This window comes from Notolabrus celidotus, chromosome 13 (genome assembly GCF_009762535.1).
Source record: "Notolabrus celidotus isolate fNotCel1 chromosome 13, fNotCel1.pri, whole genome shotgun sequence".
NCBI classification, from domain to species: Eukaryota; Metazoa; Chordata; class Actinopteri; order Labriformes; family Labridae; genus Notolabrus; species Notolabrus celidotus.
The window spans coordinates 24,871,220-24,897,658 of NC_048284.1; the positions used below are offsets into that span (position 1 = coordinate 24,871,220).

The window sequence follows — 26,439 nt, forward strand, 5'->3', positions numbered from 1 at the left end:
ATCCTTAAATGCAATTATATCCAATTGTAAAAACAAGCTTACTCATTCAGAGAGGAAGAACAAGCACAACTGTAACAAGCTGACAAAAGAGTAAAAATGGCGTCACTGGTGTGGATGTACTCTTTCAGAAGATGATAACATGATTGCAACTTGCAAAATGTTCTGAGAGAAGGAAAGAAGTCCTCAAGTGGTTAAACAAACTAATCCTTAAGTCCCCTGATAAGACATCAGAGCAACAAAGATATATGGAAGGAATACCAAACAGCGCTAGCCACAGCTAGTGTTAGCTGTAACTTGCATTAGCGCCTTTTAATGGCAAGTGCCATGGTGCTGATTTTAGAACAGCAGAAAGTTTACCTGAGACAACTCAAAGTTTAGGCAAAAAACAACAACAGAATCACTGAATTTACAGCTCTGTTGACATTGTTCTGAGAGAAGATGAAGGGTTTCAGCAGCAAATGGTGTATTTTGAATGGTATATTGAGTTGCTTTGCAGACGTCTCACTGCCTGCCATGTTTGACCTCTACACACATTCAACATCAGTGACATATGTCTTACCACAGAGATAAAGACTTCTGATGGTTGTCCAGATAGAATGCTTGGATTAATGGCCCAGTAGCTGGATGAAGACTTAAAGACGGTAAAAGCCTTGTGATTGGTGATAAAATGTTCCCACATTTAATAAGTCCTTTGGTGAGTTTTGGGGCAGAGGGGGAGACAGATTAAGGACAATTTGAAATACCTCCTATGACCATGATTACAATGTTCAGTCTCAGTGTTTATAACGTTTTTTAAATATCAGTTATTTGAATCTAATGCTTTAGATGTGTGCTACTTCATGACCACAGCTCTCCTGCAATTGAAATGCTTGAAAAATGATGCAGCAGAAAAAAGTTTATCTGATACTTCAACACTTGAATATCACCACACTGTGTCTAGACTTGAGTTAAAATTCAAGACAGCCTTAAATCAAAAGCATGCTACTACTGTTATTTAGTTTTTTTGCTCTTTCTTTATTTCAGTTTCTCTTGGCATGTGATGTTCTCGCAAAGCAAACTTCCCCTGACTGTTTGGAGACTTTCTTTAGCACCGTTTCTACTTGAAGCAACCTGATCTCATTGAAATGTTTCTGTGGGCAGCAGCAGTGGTTTGGTCTGTGTTCTGCTTTCAAAGAATAATATGATGAAGACACACAGCTTAAAGTCTTAGAGTGCAGTCGTTGTTTGTCTGTTTAGAAACCACAGAGAAGCATTTCCAATCAGCGTCTCTGCAGCAGAGGCCACAGAACATGAGAGTTTTTAAACCACAGCAGCATGCAGGCACTGACTGATGACACGCTGAGCATACTGTGCTGCTCTGACTGATGATGACACGCGGGGAAGCAAACGGCGGGTGTCACTGAAGGGTGGTGACATTTCAAGGGGGCTGTGGGCATAGATGAAGTCATCAAGGAGTGACAGCCAAGTAATCCACTTCCTATGGAGAGATAATGCAGACAGTGACATCATCACAACATGGGCCAATCCTGGAAAGACAATCACAGACACATTTTTTTTAAATGTAGATGAATTAAAAGCAAACGAACCCAGAAATTCAACACATTTCTCTCCACTTTTACCTTTTCCATTGCGATACACCTATCCCCAATCCCACCACCACATGTATCCTCCATTAAGTCCATCCATGCACCGTCTCATGCTATTGCACAACCTCACCCTGTGCTTTTTATGCCACTGGTGGAGTCATGTAGCAGTGAAGTGACTCACATTCCCTAAAGCTGTGTTGCTGACTTCAGTTAATTATCCCCTACATTCATCCAAATCCTTTTTGGTGAAAACAAACCGTACTCAGTGAGTGTTAACGTGCTGCACACTGCTTTCACTCAGCTACGTGTGCAGGTCGTGACAGCAAGGCCTTGCAAAGGACAAGAAGTGACTATGGCAAACCAGCATATTCTGGCTTTTGATTTGAGTGCAAGTGTAAGAGTTAAAATCTCTGCACAATTTTCTTAAAGGTGGACAGAATTGAGAGAAGTCATTTTGAATTTGGACCATAGACTATATGAAATGGGGAAACAGTCTCAGAGACATCTTCCACCGGTCCAAAGATGGTGGTCGCCATATTGGAAATGCTGACTAAAGCTAACTTCCAGCTAATCTTGAATCCACCAAAGAGGTGAAGATGAGGCCTCCTGGCACACAGCTACAATCCACCTACCAGTCATTCAACTTAGCCATGCTCGTTCCATATGCCTTATTATGCTTGACTCTCAGCTGAACAGTCGTTATATGGAAATGGAGCATGGAGTCCAAAGCTTATGGATAAGGGTGTAAACACATTAGTTCTACTGTAAAGTGGGCGTTTAATGGGGGTTTCTTTGGGTTCTGCTTCAATCAAACATTTGAGGAGCTGCAGCTCTTTGCACCTCCACATTGCATGGCTCTACTTTTCAAAACCAGAGGCTGATGTTTAAGTAGGACTGACATCAAATCTTCAAAAAGTGTTTTTCACAGAAGCACAGACAAAGAGTGCAAAAAGAGGAGAAATAGACAGATCAACTCCTTACTCCCTGTAGTGTAGCTGTTGGAGCAGTGTGTCCCTGCATCAGTCTGTTATTTCCACTAGAGGGCAGACAGGGGCAGCAGCTCTGATCTCCGCACAGAGGTGAAACCACCTGCAGCTTGTTTCTGAAATTTGATTGAGTCAGGACTTGACTCAATCATAATGTGATGCACTGTTATTTCACACATGCTGTTAGATGTTAATATTCAACATCCAGACTGCTCAACATCTCTCTCACATGGACTGTGAAGATCTTTGATTAGCTGCATGTTACAAACACAGTGTGGTCCTTTTTCTTAATCAAATGGGATATTCTTCACAAAAAGATATTAGCTAATTGCCGGATATCTGCACTTTAAAAAAGATCAACTTAAGAGAACAACTTAAGCAAAAGATTCCTTCAAACCATTAAGTGAGTAGACTTGTATTAACATGAATCTAAATCCCAGATTTGTACATCTCAGATACGGTCTACAATTGTAAGTGAATGCATCAATGTTCAGTCTTCCTATGATGCCAAGGACACTTTTTGTCAGTGACTTGTACACAGTGTACAAGAGGATTGCAGTCAGCCCCCCCCCCCCTTTTTTTTCTTTAAGACTCTTCGGGAGAGTGGCACTTCACATCCTTGTTCATGGACGGTGTGTGCTTTAGCAGCAAAGACTGACCTTTAAACAGAGTACAACACGTTTGTCCCTTACAACAGTTTAATGTCTTCCCCACAGAGATATTCAGTCAGCTCCACTAAAGCAGGACCCACCAAAAACTGAAACAGCACAGGATGCATAGTGTGTTACTACACCAAGAGAAAATATGAAGCAGAATTGAAATGACTGATTGTTACAATTTAATTGTCAGAGTCTGAAATCCTGCATCACAACAACTCCATTTGCAACATAAAAATGTAAGCCAAGATTCAAAGAGGCACACAGCTGATAGTATTTTATAGAGCTGCACAGTATTTTAAGGTCCTTCCACTCACTCTCGATCTTTGGTTGAGCTCCATGTTTAATTTAAGGATTGACTGGTACAAAGCAGAGTGCTTCAGTCAGACTTTGTTAAAAAATGGAGCTCTGTATCTCAGGTTTAATGGTAATAGTTCATATTTACTATTCAGAGCATGCTGGGTTAAAGACGGAGAAAAATGTTTTTTGTAGGCTGCATCATAAAGTCTCTTTCACGGTTGGCCGACAATCCTTGGGCAGATTTTTATTCAGCCGATCAATTCTAACTTTAAAGTGGTGGACAGACTCGTACCATGTAGGGAGACAGTCCTGCAGGACTCCCAGAAACACTGAAATAAAAACAAAAGAAGAATTTCTCTAATCGCCCCGAAGATGTAAGTCTGGAGACGAAATAAATTATTTGATTTGTCTTTTTGCAGATAGATTCAGTGTGGTCTGTCCATGATAGCATATGCCGATGTTCATATCCAAGTATTTATGAGAAGCACCCTGCTTGATTTTTTAATTTTTGATAAAAACAGGATGAGAGTCACAGTGAACCAAATACAAATTCTTCTGTTCTCTTTAGACAAATCTAAAGAGCATTATTATTACCCCGCTGGACAACTTGGTTCACAACATGTTGGTGTGAGCCTAATATTGCCATACACGGGATTTTTGTTATTTTACTGCAGTTACCTTGAATGTCTAACTTGTATAAGAGTGGAGACCTAACTGTTATCAGCATTCAATAATACATTAACTGAGGCTGTAGAGATTTCTATCTGTAAGGCTTAATGCATAGTGAGCGGGTTATAGGGGATTAGGACTCAGACAGGGTGAGCAGGAGCAGAGCTGACCTTTCTCACCCTGAAGGGATTCCACTTCCCTTCAACCACCTCTTCATTATACATGATCTAGCTTACAACTCAGCTACCAACCAAGATGACAAATATTGACTAAATGTGGGGTTTATTTGGGCTGCACGGTGGGGCAGTAGTTAGCGCTGTTGTGTCCCAGCAAAGGTTCCTGGTTCTAATTCAAACTGGGGTCTTTCTGTTTGCTGAAGTTGGCATGTTCTCCCAACGATTTTGCGGGTACTCTGTTTCCTCCCACAGTCATAAGTTCGGTGTTTGGCTGATTGGTCACTCAAAATTTCCTGTAGGTGTTAGTGTGTCTAGTTGTCTGTCTATAAGTCAGTCCTGTGACAAGATGTACCCTACCCCACCACCCGATGACAGCTATAGGCTCCAGCCCCCTTTAACCCCTAATGAGAGGAACACTATAGAAAATGGATGGATATAATTTTTCAAATGATTGATTTGTTCAGCTAAAAAGAAATTAGTACCTCCGATTTCACCACAGTAGTGCTCCTGTGATGGATAAATTAGCTCACTTGTGGGTCAGATTAATATTCAGCAGAACATTTCCATGCACAGTGAAGTCTAAACATTAGCCTTCTTCTTTGTCATAAATTTCCTTCAAACGTAACATTTCAGCAGTCAATGATAGAGCCCATATACGGTGTTGTGGTTTGTGTTTGCTTCGTGTGTGTCTTCTTCAATTTGATCGATGTATCCCTGTTTTTTTTTTCCTCTGCTGTATTTGCTTTTTTTTGTTGCTGGTGACTGTTCAGCTGTTAAACATGAATCTAAAGTTTGTGCTCTGCAAATAAATTAAACATAATATTAGAATATCCCTTTTGTAATTTAACCATTTAGATTGCTAACAGAAAGTTACTGTTTTTGTCACGGCGTTAACAGGCAGAGGTGAGGCAGTTGTGTCTTTCCACGGATTGATTTGATTTGACATGTGGGATCAGGTTGTCCCATCTGAAATAACACACTGTTATGGGGTTTTGACCAATCTGAGTTAAGTATTTAAGGAGTAAGTAAACACAATGAAACACATAACTTATCCCGTGTGCGACAGCTTTGTTAATGTGATGTGTTTGAGAGCTGAAAATCCCTGCGTTAAAGGATTAGATGCACGTTTAGAAAATGTGAAACAAAGGGGCTCAAATGTCTACATTAAACACTTGAAGAAGAAAGAAAAGGCCAACTTTAAAGAGAGTGCTCAATCTCTGAGACTCTGAGTTATAACTCTCATTAAACACTCCAACAGACTACAAAGTAGGACTGTGAAGCACATCAGGCTGCAGCACCAGAAAGATCTTATTCTAACATTTAGCCTGTTTTTTTGTGTAAAAGCAATATGGTCGATTGAGAAATGAAAGAAACAGAGTGGAAGACAGAGAGGGTGCGAGAGATGGCGAGAGGGTGGGGGTCGCCCTTCGTCTGTTCTAGTGTGGTTTCGGGGAGTTATTTGGTGTTAAAATATGCCTTAATGGTTGCTGGGGATCCATTTATTACAGGCAGGAAGCAGAAGGGGGTTTCTCTTCTCATTTAATGTGACCGCCGAGGAGCTCGCCAAGTCCTGCAGGCGAGCCAGCATTCCTGTACACCAACGCAACACACACACACACACTCACACACACGAGTACACACACAGCCTGCTATGTATACACGCATAATTATACTGTAGGGCATGTAAATGAGGCTTATGTTTGCATGCGTGTAGATGCAAAGACGCATAATCTCTAAAACATACACACATTGCAGTGCTTTTAGAAACAACTTGCAAATATGTGAGTATGCATAAAAACGCACACACAAATAGACTGTGGTCTCTGGCAGTGAGAATGACCTTTTCTGAACCATGGTAACACACACACACACACACACACTAAAAGCCTCTGCAAAACGTTTAAGCATGGCAGCGCCGAGGTATAATAAAAAGCCTCTTGAGGTCTTATTACTTCACTTTGTTTTTCAGTTGTGAAGCTTGGTTTCTCTCCTTCTCACTCATCCCGTCTCTCTAAACTCATTAGTTTTTCACCCTCTTCCTGTCCCTCATCCATCCCTCACTCTGTCAGGCACGGATACATCTCTCTGCTTTTCTCCCTCACACTTTCTTCCTTTCTTTCTGTCCATCTCTCTTCCTCTGCATCCGTCCAATTCAGATCCCGATTCAGCTAGACACCCTTTCCCCTGGCATTAGAGAGGGCGTGTTAACACCTTCTCCCACACACATGCCAGGGCCCTAAGACCCCGTTAATAAAGTGTAGGACTCCTAGCCCATGAGCGCGCACACACACATGACACATGAGAGAGATTAAAAATGTGGGCTTTATTGTGTGGGAAAATTAATGATTTTCTTGCAGGAGTTTGGTTTCATGTTTTTACAGCAATTATTTGTGCCACTAATCATGGACTGCCTCTGTTATTTTAGGCTTCTTTCAGAATATTCAGAGTACAGCATGTGTGTTTGTTTCTCTCATTGTATAATGAAGTTTTAAAATGTCACCCAAAGAAAGCGAAGTGGTCAAAAAAGTGTTCCAATTGTGATTACAGCCAGCACAAAAGAGAATAAGTCTATCAACACTGCTGCATCTGCATGTGTTGTGTGTGTGTGTGAATTAAATTATACAGTATCAACATGTTCAAAAGAAATGAAGGTAACTGTAGAGGCTTCACTTGGCTGCTACCTGTCGCTCAGTTAAAAGTTGCATAAGTTTGTGTGTGAGAGTGTGTGTGTATCGCTTACACGGCGGATATAAGGCTCTATCCCTCCTTTCATCAGCTGAGTGAGGAAGAATCGAGCCCCAACGCACTGCAATCTGACCCTGTCGTACACACACACACACTTCATACACACAGTAGCAGAAAAGCAGACATATTCCAATGCTGGCCGTCACTCATCAGCACAAAACCTCACCGCTGCTTTCCATTTATCACCACTGTCATAACACAAGTCTCTCTGGCTCGGATTTCTTTTTCCAACATTATCCCATCATCACACCGTGAATATCACTGCTATATCTAAAGCTTGTTTTTATTTGGGATTATAGGTGTTATCATATAAACTCACCTTTCAAGTAAAATCATAAAAAACACAAGGTTTAGTATTAAATGATATGTTAGTCAGCAATAGTATATCTGCCCTGTTGAAGGCTGGTAAACTAAGAAACTGAATCCTCTCAGCTGTAGGGGAGCTGATCTGTTGTTGGCCCTGACCTTTGACCTGACTCCGCCAAACAAGAGATAATTACCTGGCAGTGGTCAACAGTGAAGGTGGTAGGCTTGTCCCAGATACATTTCTGCACTATGAACTTGCTCTCTAGTTAAAGCATGGATAGAGCTTTATTCAAAACCCATGTTGTGATGTGCATTGTCCATATGTACTATCATCAGACTCAGGTCTTAAATAGCAATATTTCATAGCAACAGTTGACTATTTCACACCTCTACAATCAGTGTGTAGAAAGAAGTCTGGTTAATCTGACGTCAGTGTTTGTATAGAAGAAAACCAAGCAGAGTTTAAAGACTGATGACTAGAAAAGAAAATGTCACTCTAACAGCCAAGAGGCAGAAAAACTCAATACTCAATGCATGAATTTATGTGGTCCTGTTCACCTTGTTTTACTTCACCACTGGTGAAAATGTTCGGTTTAATGTGATTAATAACAGCTAGTATTATTTTAGTTAAGTATAATTTTAAGACGGCTACAGATTGAGCCATTATCATGAACGCAGTACAAAACGTGAATGCAAAGACATTTCTTCAATAAAAGAAATACAGTGCATTTTAATTCATTAAAATAATTTCCAAAGCAATATTCAGGATTTCTTAAGTAATAAATAGCTGTGTAACAACAGGAAAAGTATAGTGACGCAGTTGTCATAGCTGAGGAGCCTCTAGCAGGACTTCTTCATTCCAGAATATATTTCATGCTCACCCTGTCCGGGTCCTGTTTTGCTTGAACAACCCACTCACTTTACATTATCCCTTTCTTGTGTCATATTATATGGAGCAGCTAACTAGCCAAAACACAAAAGAAGATTTAATAGAACTTTTTATTAAAACTAGAAATAAGTTTTACTTTGTGTTGCTGGCACTTAGATTAGAAGAATGTTAGGACTCTGGGGCGCTGGTGGCCTAGCGGTCTAAGCGCCCCACATACAGAGGCTACAGTCCTCGTTGCAGGGGTCGCTGGCTCGATTCCCAGAAGGTTGACCATTTCCTGCATGTCTTCCCCCGCTCTCTGCTCCCCACATTTCCTGTCTCTCTTCAGCTGTCCTATACAATAAAGGCAAAAAGGCCAAAAATATAACTTAAAAAAAAAAAAAAGAATTATGTTAGGACTCTAATATATGTAAGGTAAGTGAGTTTCATCATCCTCCTAAATGTTTTACCTGTAGAAGTCAATTCTCGAAACGTTTCATGGGCACCAAATTCCGGAATATTTATTCCAATGTGGCAAAAAAACTGTTTATCTTTAAATTGTTATAAAGGATGCTTGAAAAAACTTTTAACCACTGTTACTTAATTACACTCATCATGCTCAACCTCATATTCATAAACAGGTATCCATACACATCATATAAATATTTTGTATTTTTGAATTCTGTTGATGTAATACCTGTGTTTATATTAATTGTTAATTTTGTATATTCTTATGTTATTTTATTTTTAGTATCAACTATTGTCTTTATATGTGTGAATTTTGTATTTTTTAATTAATTGATATTAGAACATTATTTAGGTGGAGGCTTCAAATAACATAAACATAAACATAAACAATGTGCAGTCATAACAAGCAGAGAGCTAGCTAAGCACTACCATGACGGCTGGAGCCAAGGGGAATTAGCTAACATAGCTCTCTCCAACTGGACCATTTCTAATGCTCACTTATTAACAAGTAATGACTTGTAACTTTGATCTGTACACAAACCTGTGTGTAAAAATGACATGCTGGGGTTTTATAGTGACTTAATTACCTTTTGGACAGAATCAGACTAGCTGTGTCCACCTGTTTCTGGTCTTCGTGCTAAGCTATGCTAACACCCTCTGGCTGTAGCTTCATATTAAGCATATAGACAGGAGAGTGATGGATCAGTCAATCATTTCATCTTCATCTACAAGGACTTTCCCTAGAAGTGCTGTCAACAAAAAATACAGAAAGGATTTGGAATTGAAACGGTTCAGTTTCACACACATGAGGGGGAAAAAAACTTAATTTGAAAGGCTTCCAAGCTCACTTAAACCCGGAGGTCTCTGCTTACCTGGTTATGTCACTGTGAAACTGAAATGGATATTATTAGAAAACAAGATTTCAAAGAGGAAGCAATGTAAGAGAGTGTGAGTGGTTACTGTGTAACTGTGAGTCTGTGTGTGTACCTTGGTGTGTGCAGAGGGGGGGGTAATTACGGTGTTGAATGTCCTCCTCATCACTGGAGCTGACCTGAGAACACAACAGTTAATCATCCACTAACCAGCAGAAAGAGACGGAGCGAGAGAACAGAGAGGAGCCAGCACTGCAGGCTGCACGGTTGGATAGAAAGAGACAAACTTTTTGGCACCTGAACTTATTAAAGACTGAATTCAAAAAAAGAAGAGAAGAAGAGTCCTCTATCAGGCTGTCTGGAATAAAGGAGGCTCTTACCTGAGAGTGGAAGATCAACAAATGTACACACACCTGCTCCTGTGGAAGACTTTTCAGCAGCGGTCCACTTGTGCTTGTGTTAGTATGTTCACAACACGTAGACTGTCCTGCTTTTCTATCAGACTGTGTGTGAGTGTGTGAGGGGGGCCACATGGGGCCCGGGCCCTGTCCAGGATGCCAGCAGCAGCAGGAACATTGAAGCCCTCTCTGGAGGACATGGTGGCAGAAGGAGGGGGTGAAGGAGAACACAACGCACCCCACTGGGAAGCCTCAGCGCTGGGCCGGGAGCGTCTCTCTCTGCCCTCTCTGAAGGTCCCCAGGGAGCTGCTGCGGAGCTTCCCCCACTCCAAACGGGTGGGGTCCTATCTGGTGGGGAAAATGATCAACAAGGGATCGTTTGCCAAAGTGATGGAGGGGCTGCACATCGGCACGGGCGAGAAGGTTGGTGCTGTTTCCCTGCTTTGAGAATTAGAGAGAGGAAATGAAGTGTCATGCCTCAGATTGGAGGGCGACAGATTGGCAGGAGAAAGATCACACACTGAAAAGATTATGATTACACGGTTACAAGATGTACTTTGTGGATTGTAACTGATGATTATACTCACTATGGTTTGAAGAACACAAAAACATATTATTATTCTTGTCATGTGTACAAATAACAGCTTGTCCATCTGTGATCACTTTGTTTCATAACCTTGACTGCTAAAGGGATTTCTCAGAGACAGATCTTTAAAGAGGTAGATCTGTTTCTGCTCGTTGTATCTGGAGCTCTACAAGCTAGTGCAGAATTAGAAACAAATGTCATGTAAAAATGACTACAAAGCTGCAGCTGTAGTCTTATCTATTATGTTTTATATAAATCATAGCAATACATCTGCATCAGGCACAGTCAGGAGAGAGTTATCTGAGCTTTTCTTTAAAGATATGAATATTCTTCCTTATAGCTAAAAGAAAACGTGCCAATGTTTGTAAGTGTTTGTGTTCAGTGTTGTGAGTCTAAATTAGCTGTATGTTCAGATCAATATAATGTGCACATAATGTGCCACCATATGTGTGTGAGTGTGTGCCTTTGAGTGTGTGTGTGTAAATGTACGGCTAACTTTCTTTCATCACTCACTGAGTCCGTGACCCCCGGCTCATGTGTACCTGACCTTGCTGCCATGGTAATGACCAAACTCATCTCCGGGGTTGTTTGCGCCTCTTAACCCCGGTTACCCTTGACAGGTGTGAGACCTGTGGAGTTCAAGGCAGTTAATGAGCACACACACATACACACACACACTGCTGCAGAGCTAAGGACATTAACTAAATTGGATTTGGATTATTTTATGTTGAATGTATACTGAAATAGCAGAGCATTAAATAGAAACAAAAAGAGACTCCTCGATTTGAACTACAATTTACCTCTACTCACACCAGTGTTTTCCTATTTTAGACATTGAGACAAACATCAATTATCAAAACAAGTTGATTTTTTTGTCAGCACATATTACGTTTTCTTCATGTGCATGAAAGTGAATCCACAAAAGACCTTAAACTGTTAACACTGAGAGGAATCATTAAAATAAAAGTTTGACTTTCTCGTTATTTGGCAATCATGTAAGATCAAGAAATTGCCATTTGTTTTTAGTTATCCATGAAACATATGCTATCAACTTTATTACACATTACGTATCTGTAATTTGCTCCAATACTCTTCACATTTCTATCTTCAGAAAAAGGTGAATGTATGTAGTATAGAGTAAGAGTTAGGTTACATTTAAAGGCTAGATATGGGATAACTGCCACAGGTTAAAATGTTTGCATCAGTGAAAACAGAAGTAGAGACGCTGAACTGGGAATACTCAACCTGTTAAGTGCCCATGAGCAAGCCTTTAAAACCCTCCTGATGAAAACCAGAGGTAATGTTTGCTTCTGTTTACAATGAGAGCAAGAATAAGTGAAGACGCGTAGATACGATTTGGAAGTTGATTCTCAAAAACAAAAATGTCTCTTAAACTTCTGCATCTGTGCATATGGTGGGTGTCTGTGTGTTTAGGTGGCCATAAAAGTGATCGACAAGAAGAAAGCACGGCAGGACTCCTACGTTCTGAAGAACATGAAGAGAGAACCTCGAATTCATCAGATGGTGCGACATCCTCACATTGTCGTCCTGCTTGAGGTACAAACACATCACCACAATCCAACAATACTGTCTGAATCAAGCTTATATGAATGTACTTTATAAACATGAACTGAATTATCTGTGTTTGTCAGACTCTGGAGACAGAGAACAGTTACTACATGGCCATGGAGCTGTGTGCAGGAGGAGACCTGATGGACAGGATCTGTGAGAGGAAGAGGCTGGAGGAAAGGGAGGTGCGGCGCTACACCCGTCAGATCCTCTCTGCAGTGGATCACCTGCACAAACATGGCGTCGTGCACAGGTGAGACTGTCCAAAGATGTGCTGTTGAGTTGGTTTTATGAAGGCTGGACTTAAGTGAGCCGTGTCCCCCTGCTTGTTTTCTTTATGCTTAAGGTAACAGCTTGCTGGCTCTGGCTAAACATTTACAGGAAAGAAAACCTGAACTAACTCTTAGCTAGAAATGCTATTTGTGTATTTCCAAAAGTGTTGAACTTTCATTTGATGTTTAAAGTTTCTCTTACTTTTAGATTTGTGGCCTAAAAAGTTTAATAGAACAAACAAAAAGGCTCAAATGTTGTTTTAAAATGTCTGTCGAGGACGATAAAGAGCAAAACCTGCACACACAGTAGCTGCTTGTTTCACAGTGAAGTTCAGGTCAGACTTGCTCATTCAGTCACACACACACACAGGGTAGTTTGCAGGGCATTAACAGCCTACAGATGAGGAAACACAGAGAAAGTCTAAATGTTTGGTTCAGAGAGTTGAAAGTGTTATTTTAATGGCATTTTAGTTGGTGTAGGTGTTAGAGACCTAATGCACACACACTCCCTCGCTGCGTCCACACACTTTATTCACAGCACTGGGCTTTAGTTTAAGACCTTGGCTCGTCTGAAGGTGGGAATGTGATTACCAGGCAATGACCTCATCATCCTGCGCCGGCGCCATGATTCACACATCATCACAACATCATGGACTTCCTCTCTAATGAAGTCCCTCAACGACATCGCCCTCGACCTGTCAGTGACACCTCTCCCTGTCTCACAAATACACACGCCTACGTGCTCACACATGCATACGTACACTCACACACACTCACACTCTTCACCACAGTCCCACACAGAGATGATTAAACGGGGAATAAATGGAAAATTTGCACTTAAATGCACCTCATGCCACCCACATCCAACAGGCTTACCGCATCCATTTTCTCCTTTATGACAATGTCTGCTCTCACCCTTTCTTACTGTTTTCCTCCTCTTTCTGTCTTTGAACTTTTCTCGGGTCGACTGAGATGTGTTTTCTGGATTTTGTGTCTGTTGGTTAGATGAAGGCAGATGAAAGGATCGTGGCTGATTCCCAGGCTTCGGTTTATGGGGGATCTCTCTCTCCCGACCGCACAAATTCATTTAACTCAGTCGTTTCAGGGAAGGCCGTGTGGTTGGTGGTGAGGCCGGGGTTCTTTCAGGGGAGTCGGGCAACTTTTCCAGGTGAACAAAGACATTAGTTTGGTAACGAAAGGAAAGTAAGTCTAGAATTGAAGTTTACTTGACCAGAAAATTATGATGGATGCAGTCAAAGACCAACGAATCCTCCAAAAACAACGTTCAATTTCATTCTAAAAAATGGCAAATCATTTTCACCAGGGATTTTAAAGCTGGAGGTTTTACCAAACCCAAATTTAGCCTCTGTGGGTCCAGTCTGGTCCGACTAATCTGGTTTCCTTAAATACACAATATTGCTTGAGTTCTTAAATGAAACAACCATTTAAGTCAAGTGAACTGCTCCAAAATACTCATCTAAAGGGAAAAACAACTTCAGAATTCCTGAAGGATTACGGAGAGGACTCATGAAAACAATCATTCAACCATGCTCCTCCTCTGTGACCTGACCGCTTTCTTTTGGTTTCTTTTGTAGAGATTTAAAGATCGAAAACTTCCTGCTGGACGAACACAACAACATTAAGATTGTGGGTATGTTGACAGTCTTGTATTCTGTAGTGACACCTGAATGATTGTTAGACATATCAGTATGGTGAAATTGTCCTCACTTCACCTGTAAATGTTCTGTTTTCTGTTGAAATGCTGATGTTTCACACAGATTTTGGCCTCAGTAACACTCTGAAGGTTGAATCTTTGTCTCTGGAGCTGCTCAACACGCAGTGTGGAAGTCCCGCCTATGCAGCCCCCGAGCTGCTCGCTCACAGGAAGTATGGACCCAAAGTGGACGTCTGGTCCATGTAAGTGAGAGAGTTAATGAGGATCTGTTGGGGATCTCTGCAACATACCTTTTTCTTTTATATTATACTATGTTGATAGGCAGTGTTTCTTGTGTATGCACCTTGTATCATCTTGTTGGTTTCTTTACATTCTGCTTGTGTGTGCAGAGGTGTGAGTATGTTTGCCATGCTGACGGGAACCCTGCCCTTCACTGTGGAGCCTTTCAACATCAAACAGCTGCACCATAAGATGGTCAATGGAGAGATCAGCAGCATCCCCAGTGATGTCAGCAAAGGTAACTTTACAGAAAATTTCACCCACACCTCTGAGTTGCTTCTTCACACAGCAGTGTGACACTGTTATTTGTTCATTTAAACTGAGTTAGGGAGTAACTTTGCTTCAGCAACGTATAGTGAAAAAGGTTACTTGTTTATATTGCTCAGCTATTCAAAAGTGTATTTTTATTAAATGCAGGTTTTGATAGAATGGTTTCTCATCAGCCACTTGTTTGGACGTTGGTAAGCCACCCTGTTCTGTACACAAAGTGTCCCCGAAATTTCTCAAAATCGAGAAGGCCGACAGAAGGTCAGAAAGGCCATGCAGCTCAAGAATATCTTGCAAATCCTTCTATTATCAAATATCCTTGCAGGAGATTATGTTTGTAACTTCAAAATGCAACTAAGGAGCAATATCATTTTTTTTATTATGATAAATCACCTGCCATTGCTATGTTTCAATTACACCTTATATTAAAGGGATATTTCAGTTTTTTGAAGTGCTGTATCACTTTTATTGCACTAGTAATTGTACTAGCCACAACGGATGCTGCTCAGTTTCACCCCTTTGATGAGAAACTCCATGGAGCAATGGCACGCAAGCTAGGCTACAGTTTTTAGCAGATGGGGTCAGTTCTTTCACGTAATTTAGCCAATTTTGAAAGACTCCGACCCACCCACTCATCCCGGTTTAGGTGTACATTCTACTGGGGATTTTTTTCAGCACTTTACTTTACCACCAGAAAGACTGTTTGGTATTTGCAGTATTTACGGATGCAACTAGCGTGCTCTTCCACCTCATACGACCCCAGATGAAAAAAATGAAATATCCCTTTAATATTGAGACTAACCTGTTCTTGGAAATGCTGGTTGTGCAATAAATCAACTGATAAACTGACACTTGCAGGTCTGTTTAAACAGTATTTTTTTTTTTACAAGTACTGACTCAGTTTCAGTCTGTTTCTATGGGAAGGAACTCAAATCCATGGTCTCCAATAAAAGGTCAGCTGTTCTGGCAGCCTTGGAACTCATGAGATAGACATGAAAATCAAAAATTGTGTTGGTTGAAAAGAAAACACTTCTACAACTTCCTCAAAATGATGAATGTTTAAAAATGATGATTGGTGCTGAACAGGGCCGGATGGAAATTGAGAATAATTCCAAGAAAATAAAATACAGTAAATTACTCCTTGCAAACACAAACTGGAGCTCAGTCTGTTTCCTGCTGACCAAGGAGCTGTCACAGCTCTCACCTCACATGTTCTTTAACAAGTACACAGCGGCCTCAGTGTCTCTGTCCGTCTCTGCTTTATTTTGGTCTCTCACACATACACACAGTCACTGTGTTACACTCTGTTGTGGCTCCATGTGACCACGAACAGACACGGCTCCTGTTACTGCAGGGAAAACCAGTATGAGTCTGAAGCTCTGAAACTGTGTCAAGATCACATTAGTAGCTGTATCCATGCCACAGGCTGCCATCTGAGACGTAAACATTAACTCCAGACTTCGCCCTGCATCTCAATGGGTGTGTTATTTTTTTTTTTAAACCAATACCACCTTTGTATTTGTGTCACAGTAGTTCTTGTAATTTTTGCTCATTTGAAATTAAGTCATCTCATTTAGTTGTTCAATTATAATGCATTTCTCTGGTTTTCCTTTTCTGGCTCACATTTTTTAGTTTGGTCTATTTTTTTTTTTTTTATTTCTCATTTTTAACACTTCATTTTTTAAGTAAATTGTAAAAAGAAAATGTCATAAGAGAATATTATTCCACAAGTTTATAAAAAAAACCATGAATTGATGCGTCTAATTTATAAACAAACTACATAGATCTTGGATGAGCTGCTCTGGCTCTGTCATTATTAGCAATCAGCTTATAGTGACACGCTGACCGGAGCTGTCTGGGCTTTTATTTCTGCAAATTCTCCTCCAGACTGTGCAGCTTATCAGGAATCCCCATCTTCTGGAGTCAAACATCAACCCCGCTTGGCCGTCACTGGACAGCTTGTTGTTACAGACTGACAGGTTGAATGAGTTCACCTGCAGGGAAATCCTGCCTCTCTTCATGCTGCTGTCTCTGATACAATTTCAGGGGAGTCACAGTGAGTGACATCAGTCAGACGGTGATTTAAAGCCAAGAGTAAAATAGTTTAAATTCAGGTCTGCAATAAAAAAATACTTAGACAGTTGATGACCGGATCATAAACTCTGCAAATCCATATGTGCGTGCTTTTTAAGACACTTGCCAAAAACTGCTTTGCATGAGAAGACCACAGCTTTGCACGCCCATCAGTGTGTGAGTGAATGAGACGGATTGTGAAGCATTTTGCATTTCATATGAAAACAGTTTAATCAGTAGAAACACTTTCAAGCAAAATTTGGGTTTACTTCTAATAAAGATTGTAGTTTAGATGTCGATGACGATGTGACTGGAGTTTCACTTGTACTCTTTACTGCTTACCCCATTAACCAGCATATTGTTTTCTACTTTTGCATTTGTGTTGCTGAAACGTTCTTATATGTTGAGCCGGAAACAGGTAAAATTATGGAAGACTGTTGTCCTATTCTTGACCTGAACTGATTACCTTCTGCTGTAAAGTGGTCATGTGGGATTAGCTAGTTCCTGAAAACATGAGGGCATGAGTGTGTTGAAATCACCTAGAAAATGTAAGAGGTTCATGTGTGTAAAGGATGTTTGTTCCATCTGCTTTTCAGTGCTGGGCAGGGATACATACTTTTCTGCCTTCTGTTTTGGGGGCTGTCAACGACACATAAAAATGGCACTCAGCATAACTTTGACTTAAAATATAAGCTTACTTTAGGGGTGAGAAGAACAGCAGATTTAGTTGATAATCCTTTGTAGGAGAACAAGCAATATTTTAACATCAAAGAAATGACAACATATTCCACAGAGTCATGGCAATTTACAGCAAGCTAAATGCAGATTTCAATAAAATCTAAATAAAAAAAGGATAAGATTTTGTCTCAAGCAGCTTGATCGTGCTTGTTTTTCAGGTGCAGCAGCGTTTGTGTTGTCTCTCCTGGAGCCAGACCCCGATAAGAGACCGAGTGTGAGAGCTGCGATGGAGGAGAGGTGGATCAATGAGGCAAATGCCAAGAAGCCTCTGAACACACTCTCTCATAAAAACAGGTAGAAACCTGCTGAGTGACATGACATACAACGAACAGAACAAATACATCATGAGGCAAAACCAACTGTTCTTTGTGCGTAAAAGTATAAGAAAATATGAATGTGTTTTCAGAATTACTGTATGTCTAAGCCAAAGAAAAATAGGTTATGTTTGCCCTTTTTGTTGAAGAAAAAATGTACCATGAGAGCAAAGCATCATGAAGACTGTTCTGCAGCAAATATTACAATGTGGAAAAAGATCCAAGAAGAAAATCAAAGTCAAGATGACATTTCCTGTGGTCAGTAGGGTAACAGCTTTGTATATTATAGCATGGCTTAAAGGCTTTTATCACTTTACTCAGTGTGGAAATTTAATCATGTACAGCTTCTCCTGGCAGTGTTACATTTTCTAAAGTGAATAAATCCAGAAATGTTCCAGCTTTGTTCTGCTCAGCAAAGCAAAACTACCAACAAATCCTTATTGGCTGCTCAAATTTCTCTCTGCTTCATTCTTCACACTTTATCTCGGACTGTTTTCCCATCCGTCTCTCTCCTTCTTTTCCAGGCTGTGTCCAGAGGATCTCAACTCGTCTGTGCTCTCGTACATGACAGAGACGCTGGGTTACTCCCTCTCTGAAGTCATACACACAGTCACAACCAACAGACCTTCTGCCATCATGGCCTCCTATCACCTCCTGCACAACAAGCTCAGCAGGAGCCAGAAAGGAGCCAAGACCAGCAAGGTTCTTTTCAAACACATTCACAAATGTCAGCACCAACACAACTTTTCTGATTTCAGTATTACACAAGTTACCCTCCTAATGTCCTGCTAGGAAGTTCTAACAGCTGAAACCTGTCGATCTTTCAGAAGCTAGAAAGCGGGGACTGGAGTCTTCCGAGCAAGAACACATGGAGAGAGAGGAATAACAGCGAATCAAAGGCTCAGCAGCAGGTACATTTCAACCAGCTCAAGTTTAACCACAATCACAGTGATCATTGAGAGAGCTTGAACAATAATGCTGTAAAAAGTTATGGCTGTAGATACTACTTTGTTTGTTACTTGCCATCACAGTTTAGAAACCAAAAATAGTCCACCTCCGTCTACGTTGTAGATTTTCATACTCTGTCTCTTGCATCCTCGAATGAAAGAATTTGAGCTTTAGAATCAGTCACATACACATAGTTTTATATTTGTTGAATGCTTAGTGATCTCTGTAAACAGCTGCACACTGAAGCTCCAAGCAAAGTTACCCAAGCAGGTGTAAAAGGGACATTTTCTGTGGAGTATTTTCAGCAGCAGGTTATCACACATTTTGCCCACAAATCAGTATTTGCAGATGTTGTGTGTCGTGTCCTTTTCCAGTGACCAGATGCTGTAGCCTTGTTAAAATGCTCAAATGATCTAATCAAGTGTTTTTGTAAATACAGGAAGTCTTGCTCTGGTTGCTCTATTAGGAAGAGACTATGTGTAATGTCTGGAAAAATCAGATCTTGACCCAGTTGTCTAGTGGTAATCTGATCAGATAAAAGCTATCGGACAGGATCAAATCTTGGTTGGTCAAAAGGAGAAAATGTATCACTGATTGTGAAGAGATTACGTCCTCCAATTAAAACCTTCAGTTCGTGTTCAAAGCTTTTGAGTAGGACTGGTTCAGGATATTCCGGTCAGATTACAGTCACAAAATGTAATATTGTGACATTTGTTCATGATATATTTTGCACTTGAATTGGTAAAGTGTTTAGATTAGTTCCCTAAATAGCTGTTAATATCAATCATAAAATATTCAATTCAAAGCAAATTTCAAGATCTGTCAGTTTGTGTGAACTTTGAGCCCCTCATGTGGACTAAGTATGAAGTATATAGTCCAATTTGGAGCACTGGTAATTTGGACTGGGTAATCTCTATCTCTATAAGGTTGATCCAATTCAGATTTTCTTTGTAAACCAGGAAAAAAGTAAGCTGGTCTACCTAAACCTGTAGAGCAAAAAAGTGGATATCTAAATCCAGATTACTGGTACACCTACCCAGCTTAAATATACTGAGCAACCTTTCCTGCTGGAGATTGTCCAGAGTTGCCCTTTCACAGATTTACTGCACAGCTGAAGATTGTTCAAGTAAAATGTTTCCAGTCTCTGGAAGTATTCTTTTCAGTGCAGGGAGAGTTCAGGAGTTCACTCTGTCAGTAAAAGAAGCTTTGGTCGCCCATTTGCTCACATCAAAAATATTGTGCAACTGCTTGTTTTAAGAATGAAGCAACCAATGAAAAACCCCTGAAGAAGTCCAACAAGCCCCTGAGAGCCCAACAGACAACTGAATATCAGAGCAACAAGAAGAGGCCTGAGGACCTACCCAGGAAGGACCACATAGAGGACACAGAGAACCGTCCACCCTCTCCATCTTTACCTAAGCTACCTTACTCTGCCTCCCCTTCAATACCCCCTTGTCGCCTCTCCCCTTCACCTGCAGAGGACGGGGCCATCAATGAGGAGACCGGCATCACCTTGGACACAAGAGGAACCCTGCTGTTTCCTGAAGGTAAGGATTTCTACTGTATTATATCCAGAAGAGAGACAATATGTCCTGAGTTCAGTGTGTTACAAACTACAGCTCTATGTTTGTGTTTCAGTGTCTGTGTTTGGAGACAGAGAGCTCGTCCATCTTTGTCCTCCTCAAAGCTCTGCATCTCAACTCTGTGACTCTGCCCCTTGCCAAGTCCCCCTACTTCCTGAGCCAATAAGAGACTCCAGCACTTCTAAACCAATCCGACCCACACACCTGCTCAGAACAACTCGGTCAGATGGGGCAGCAGACCCTGGATCAGACTGCTTTAATGAAAACCGCCATCAGGATGATCACTCCCATCTCTTGAGCATCAACGAGCGTCTGGAGAAGCTGCAGACGTTTTATTCATCAGAGAAGAACAGCATCTCTCCACGGATGCTCCTGCAGGCAGACACAAACACCTCAGACAGAGACCACCAAGGCACCATGGAGACCACACAGAAGTCACCCTCTGCACCGCTGCCACGTCTGCGCAACTTGGGACTTAAAGACGGGCGAGCAAGGAAGATGACATGGGTAGGGTTGACTCGTCCTGGGCCTCAAGGACTCCTGGTGAATGGGTCTAAACCTCCTGTATTCCCCTCTCAGAGACAACATACCTTGGTCATTAAAAGCCTGAGGCAGGAGAGGGGCAAAAGAAGAGATCTGACCGCAGCAGGGGGAGGAGGGGAGAGAGGGACAGCTGGAGGAGGTATAAACATAGCAAAGAGGAACTCAGTACAGCTGCGGTCATCTCTTCAGCGTCGGGTGGCAGACCTAAATCTGCCACTCCTTCCTGCTGCTCTGCAAGGGAAGACGGATAGGAATAAGAACCAGCTACAAAGCATGGACTACTGAAAGATGGGAGGACAAAATAGAGAGGCAGCGTTAGAGGCCAGAAAAAATACAATGGCGAAAGGATATAAGTCAGTGGCAGCTATTAGATTCTGAAAACAAAAACACTACCACCAAGCTACTGAGAAATGTAATTAAGGCCACTATTTGTTGCACCATAACTGCAGCACTGCTCAAATGCTGCTTTTTAATGTCATACAACTCTGTTCCAGATCTGCAAATTTACCATTCTGGCATATTGATGTCACTTTTCTCTATTGATCAGCAACTGAAAAAACAAAGGATATTTAATATCTGGAGAAACTTGAACATAAAATATCATAAGATAATCTATTTGCTGCCACTAGGCAAGAGCTAACATTAGCTCTCAACCACTCCCTTGCTAACAGCATCATAAGCTAAAAATTCCTATCATGTCCTATCATGTTGTGTAACACTATGAAAAGGAAATGCCAGTCAGCAGGTTGCTAAATTCTAGCTGTTACCTGTTGTTAGCAACACTAACGTTAGCATTAAACCACTACTAGCTGAAGCTGCAAGGAACATAAACCTTTCATACAGTGTCTGCCAGTGATGTTAGCTAGAAAGTGGCTCAATGCTATCACTGGGTTGTCAGTCGTTAGCAGTCAGCCACTTGACTTACCTTATCACATCCTGTTAAATTCTCTAAAAAGGAAATGTTAACTACTAAATAACTTGAAGTCTCATGCTAGCTATTTTCACAGGTTAGCAACAGTTAACATTAACTTTCAGCCACTTCAAGCTAATGACAGTTATTCATATAATGAAACCAAACTGTATGCTAACGAATACTCATTGACTATTGGCTAATGCAAATGTTTTTTGTTTTTCATCATATCTTACACAATCACTTGGCAGTGTTAGCTAGCTAAAGGTTGACTGCTGTCACTAGCTGTTGTATAACGGCAAATACATAATTATCAAATGTGTTGATTTACCTTTAAATATGGCCTATCTCTTAGACATTTTATTATCTATGTCTTTACAGTTGCTGAACAATGTAGAAACGTTAAAATATTATAAACATTCGTCAGGTTCCCTCTGTTGTCACAATTTGTAAACCCAATGTCCCACACTACAAATATTTTAACAGCCTTTGAGCTTCTCATCGAAATGCAATGTCAGAAGAAAATCATTACTGTATGACTGTGGAGGATATTACTGACAAAGGGAAAGAGCGGCTGTCCATTAATGCCTTGCTCCTCAACAGCACTTCTTCCCAAGCTTGTAACGAAGCAGTCTGTATATATTCAGTGCCAAAACTTCAAACTCCCTGTAAGCTCAGAACATTTCTACAGCTTGACTTCGGTCACACAAGCTACTGTTGGCTTTTTTTCAGCTTTACTTTCAACATGTTCTCCACCCATCACCATGTGAAGTGCAGTATGCACATGTGCTTATGGTTGTATTTGTATTCACTGTTCTTACACATTTTTGTATTTACCTTGAAAGTCAAAGTAAAAACAAGTCTCAATGAAATCCTCCTCTATTTTGTGTGTGGTGAAGTTATTCTTTCATTAAGAAAATACCAATCTACCTGCCTTACACCAGTTTAAACTGACTGGAGTGAGCTCTAGCTCAAAGAGGCGCCTCGTCATGACTCCGCCTTTTCTGTCCTCTTTCTGACGTTCTCCCCTCTCTGTTTCGGCCCTTTATTTTTTCTCATTGCATGTGGGTATGATGGGTAATGAGAGCCAGCAAGGAGGAGGGTTGTCCTGGACGCTGGAGCTAACTGTTGAGCACCCTTAAGCAGTTGTGATCCTAGCTTTCTAAAACACTAGGGAAGGGTGGTGCCCACTTGATTACCCCACTGATATGTTGGCTCCAGCTGTTCATCTAGTTCTGTGGCCGTGTGTGGGCCCATCAGGGAGCAGGTAGATGAGCTAGGTAGTGTAAACATTTTCAACACCAGCTAATGAGTTATTCTAAATGTGGCAAAGTCTTATCTGATCAAGAATTCTCTGCTGCTGATTGAAAGTACATCAGCACTTCAGAACGGTGTCCCTTATCATCTCTTCTGCATGCCAGATCAAAGGTGCCCAGTCAGAATGCTTAACTTAGTAGTCACACAACCAATTAATAAATAAAAATGTTGAAATACTCTCTTCTCAAATGTCTGATAAAAATCTTCTTCATCATACACTCTCTGCCTTTGCACTTGTCTTTCCTCGTTTCCCTCCTTCGGGATCATTAATATTCAGGCCTGCTGAAAAGAGGTGGAGGAATCTGGTTGCTGCTGAGTGTCGCTCTTCTGAGCCGCTAAATAATTAACAGAGTGTTACCTGATACTTTGTTTTGCTTGTGTGTGTGTGTGTGAGTTTGTGTATGGCCCATGAAGACAGATTGAGCCCACTGAGCTGGATACACCCCCCCCACTCAAGTTACCACTCTGGCTACTTAAAGCTGATATGAACCAGTAAGCTCTGATACAGTATCAGACAAACACTTAGAACAAGAACAAGAGCGGCTGATTAGTGGTCAGGCTGCCAGGTTGAGTAAGCCTCGAGGCATACAAAAGTACTTATTGAGGGAAAAAAAGTAAAATAATTCAAATGGCATCACTTTTTGTATCTCTGGGACAAACAATCTTTAAGAAATAATTTTAAAAAAAGTTGATTTTGAATGCTGCACAGCTAAGCCTCAACCTTCCCCTTAGTTCAGTCGGCCTGATTCTGAAAGAGCATGTGTGTAAGAATTGGACAAACAAGGTATGGAAAATGGATTAATAATGCATGTTACGGATACAGATGTATCCATGGCTACTGGGAAATTGAGTTTACATGCATGGTACAATGAACATGTTTCCATCAGAGGAGCATGTGCTTGTTACGTGAGCATCAAAACACGACACCACATTTACCGTGGGGCAAAAAAGTATTTAGTCAGCCACTGATTTTGCAAGTTCTCCCACTTAGAAAGATGAGAGAGGTCTGTCATTTTCATCAGAGGTACACTTCAACTATGAGAGACAAAATGAGAAAAAAAATCCAGGAAATCACATTGTAGGATTTTTAAAGAATTTATTTGTGAATTATGGTGGAAAATAAGTATTTGGTCAATAATAAAAGTTCAACTCAATACTTCGTAACATAACCTTTGTTTGCAATGACAGAGGTCAAACGTTTCCTGTAAGTCTTCACCAGGTTTGCACACACTGTAGCTGGTATTTTGGCCCATTCCTCCATGTAGATCTCCTCTAGAGCAGTGATGTTTTTGGGGCTGTCGCTGGGCAACACAGACTTTCAACTCCCTCCACAAATTTGCTATGGGGTTGAGGTCTGGGGACTGGCTAGGCCACTCCAAGACCTTGAAATGCTTTTTACGGAGCCACTCCTTCGTTGCCCGAGCAGTGTGTTTGGGATCATTGTCATGCTGGAAGACCCAGCCACTTTCCATCTTCAATGCTCTCACTGATGGAAGGAGGTTTGGGCTTAAAATCTCACGATACATGGCCCCGTTCATTCTTCCCTTAACATGGATCAGTCGTCCTGTCCCCTTTGCAGAAAAACAGCCCCAAAGCATGAGGTTTCCACCCCCATGGTTCACAGTAGGTATGGTGTTCTTGGGATGCAACTCAGCATTCTTCTTCCTCCAAACACAATGAGTTGAGTTTTTACCAAAAAGTTCTATTTTGGTTTCATCTGACCACATGATATTCTCCCAATCCTCTTCTGGATCATCCATATGCTCTCTGGCAAACTTCAGACGGGCCTGGACATGTACTGGCTTAAGCAGGGGGACACGCCTGGCGCTGCAGGATTTGAGTCCCTCTCGGCGTAGTGTGTTACTGATGGTAGTCTTTGTTACTTTGGTACCAGCTCTCTGCAGGTCATTCATCAGGTCCCTCCATGTAGTTCTGGGATTTTTGCTCACCGTTCTCATGATCATTTTGACCCCACAGGATGAGATCTTGCATGGGGCCCCAGATCGAGGGAGATTATCAATGGTCTTGTATGTCTTCCATTTTCTTACAATTGCTCCCACAGTTGATTTATTCACACCAACCTGCTTGCCTATTGTAGATTCACTCTTCCCAGCCTGGTGCAGGTCCACATTTTCTTCCTGGTGTCCTTCGACAGCTCTTTGGACTTGGCCATGGTTGAGTTTGGAGTCTGACTGTTTGAGGCTGTGGACAGGTGTCTTTTATACAGATAACAAGTTCAAACAGGTGCCATTAATACAGGTAACAAGTGGAGGACAGAAGAGCTTCTCCAAGAAGAAGTTACAGGTCTGTGAGAGCCAGACATCTGGCTTATTTGTGGGTGACCAAATACTTATTTTTCACCATAATTTACAAATAAATTCTTAAAAATCCTACAATGTGATTTCCTGGATTTTTTTTTCTCATTTTGTCTCTCATAGTTGAAGTGTACCTCTGATGAAAATTACAGACCTCTCTCATCGTTCTAAGTAGGAGAACTTGCAAAATCAGTGGCTGACTAAATACTTTTTTGCCCCACTGTAGTTATCAATGACACATTCACTTTTGTGCTCTTACTCGCTTTGTTTTCTGAACAATGAGAGACACCATTAAAACACTGCTTAAGAGACAAGACTTTGGATAATTAGCTTTTCATTAATAGTATACGCAGCAGAACTTGGTCTTGGATTGGACTCCTGGGAGACATAAAGCATCTTACGCAGTGTCTTTGGACGAGACAATGAACCTCATTTGGTCTTAAGGCACATCCATTAGTCTGTCAGTGTGAATGATCCAACCTTGTGGAATAGCCTGGCAGTGTGTATAACCTCTGTCATCAGTCTAGGAATATTGTGCATGAATGAGTGAATGTTCACACATTTTGTATAAGGCACTTTTTGTAATCACATGACTGGAAAGGGCACAAGCAAATTCACAATTTACCTTCCATTTACTATCTTCTCTCTTATCTTTTAACTACACAGAATTTTGCGATACAAAATTACTGTCTGACATTGTACTCCGCCTCTGGGACTTTCTTATACACTCATGTTTACCCTCTTTGAAAGCTCAGCTCCATTTCTCCTGCTCTTGGTTTCCTCCTTTGGTTTGTTAACTTGCATCAAAGCTGATTTCAGACACTATAGACATCACCAGTTGGTCACTGGCAGTTAGTGATCCATGGGGCGTTGTGTGGGGTTGATTGGAATTTTAAAGACACAACACATGCCTGGACATGTTCATGGTATGTCTATACCTTCACTTGCTTCTTGTACTATTTGTTTTATTGGAGCTAGTAACTTATTAGAGACGCCTTAGTACAGGCAGAAATATATGCT

General features: G+C 41.1%; 1 protein-coding gene and 1 long non-coding RNA gene across 2 annotated transcripts; one reads left to right on the forward strand and one right to left on the reverse strand.

Moving 5' to 3' along the window:
- Positions 1-993: 993 nt before the first annotated feature.
- On the reverse strand, positions 994-9,762 carry LOC117823668. The gene is made up of 3 exons (XR_004633461.1): positions 9,748-9,762; positions 2,568-2,710; positions 994-1,477 (listed from the first exon to the last, which is right to left on the reverse strand). It is a non-coding gene; the product is annotated as an uncharacterized LOC117823668 (long non-coding RNA).
- On the forward strand, positions 9,209-22,659 carry LOC117823667 (hormonally up-regulated neu tumor-associated kinase). The gene is made up of 11 exons (XM_034698894.1): positions 9,209-10,453; positions 12,051-12,173; positions 12,269-12,438; positions 14,053-14,108; positions 14,236-14,374; positions 14,522-14,649; positions 17,648-17,783; positions 18,328-18,505; positions 18,631-18,714; positions 20,010-20,298; positions 20,390-22,659. The coding sequence occupies exons 1-11, from the start codon at positions 10,187-10,189 to the stop codon at positions 21,160-21,162; spliced, it is 2,343 nt and encodes a 780-aa protein (XP_034554785.1). The 5' UTR covers positions 9,209-10,186; the 3' UTR covers positions 21,163-22,659.
- The last annotated feature ends 3,780 nt before the right edge of the window (positions 22,660-26,439 follow it).

What these genes read in the sequence shown, in the direction of transcription:
- LOC117823667 (XM_034698894.1), top strand. Translation starts at nt 10,187, where the DNA reads ATGCCAGCAGCAGCAGGAACATTGAAGCCCTCTCTGGAGGACATGGTG. An exon ending in ACATCGGCACGGGCGAGAAG is followed by an intron (nt 10,454 to 12,050) that starts GTTGGTGCTGTT and finishes CTGTGTGTTTAG; the next exon opens with GTGGCCATAAAAGTGATCGA. An exon ending in AACCCTGCTGTTTCCTGAAG is followed by an intron (nt 20,299 to 20,389) that starts GTAAGGATTTCT and finishes TTTGTGTTTCAG; the next exon opens with TGTCTGTGTTTGGAGACAGA.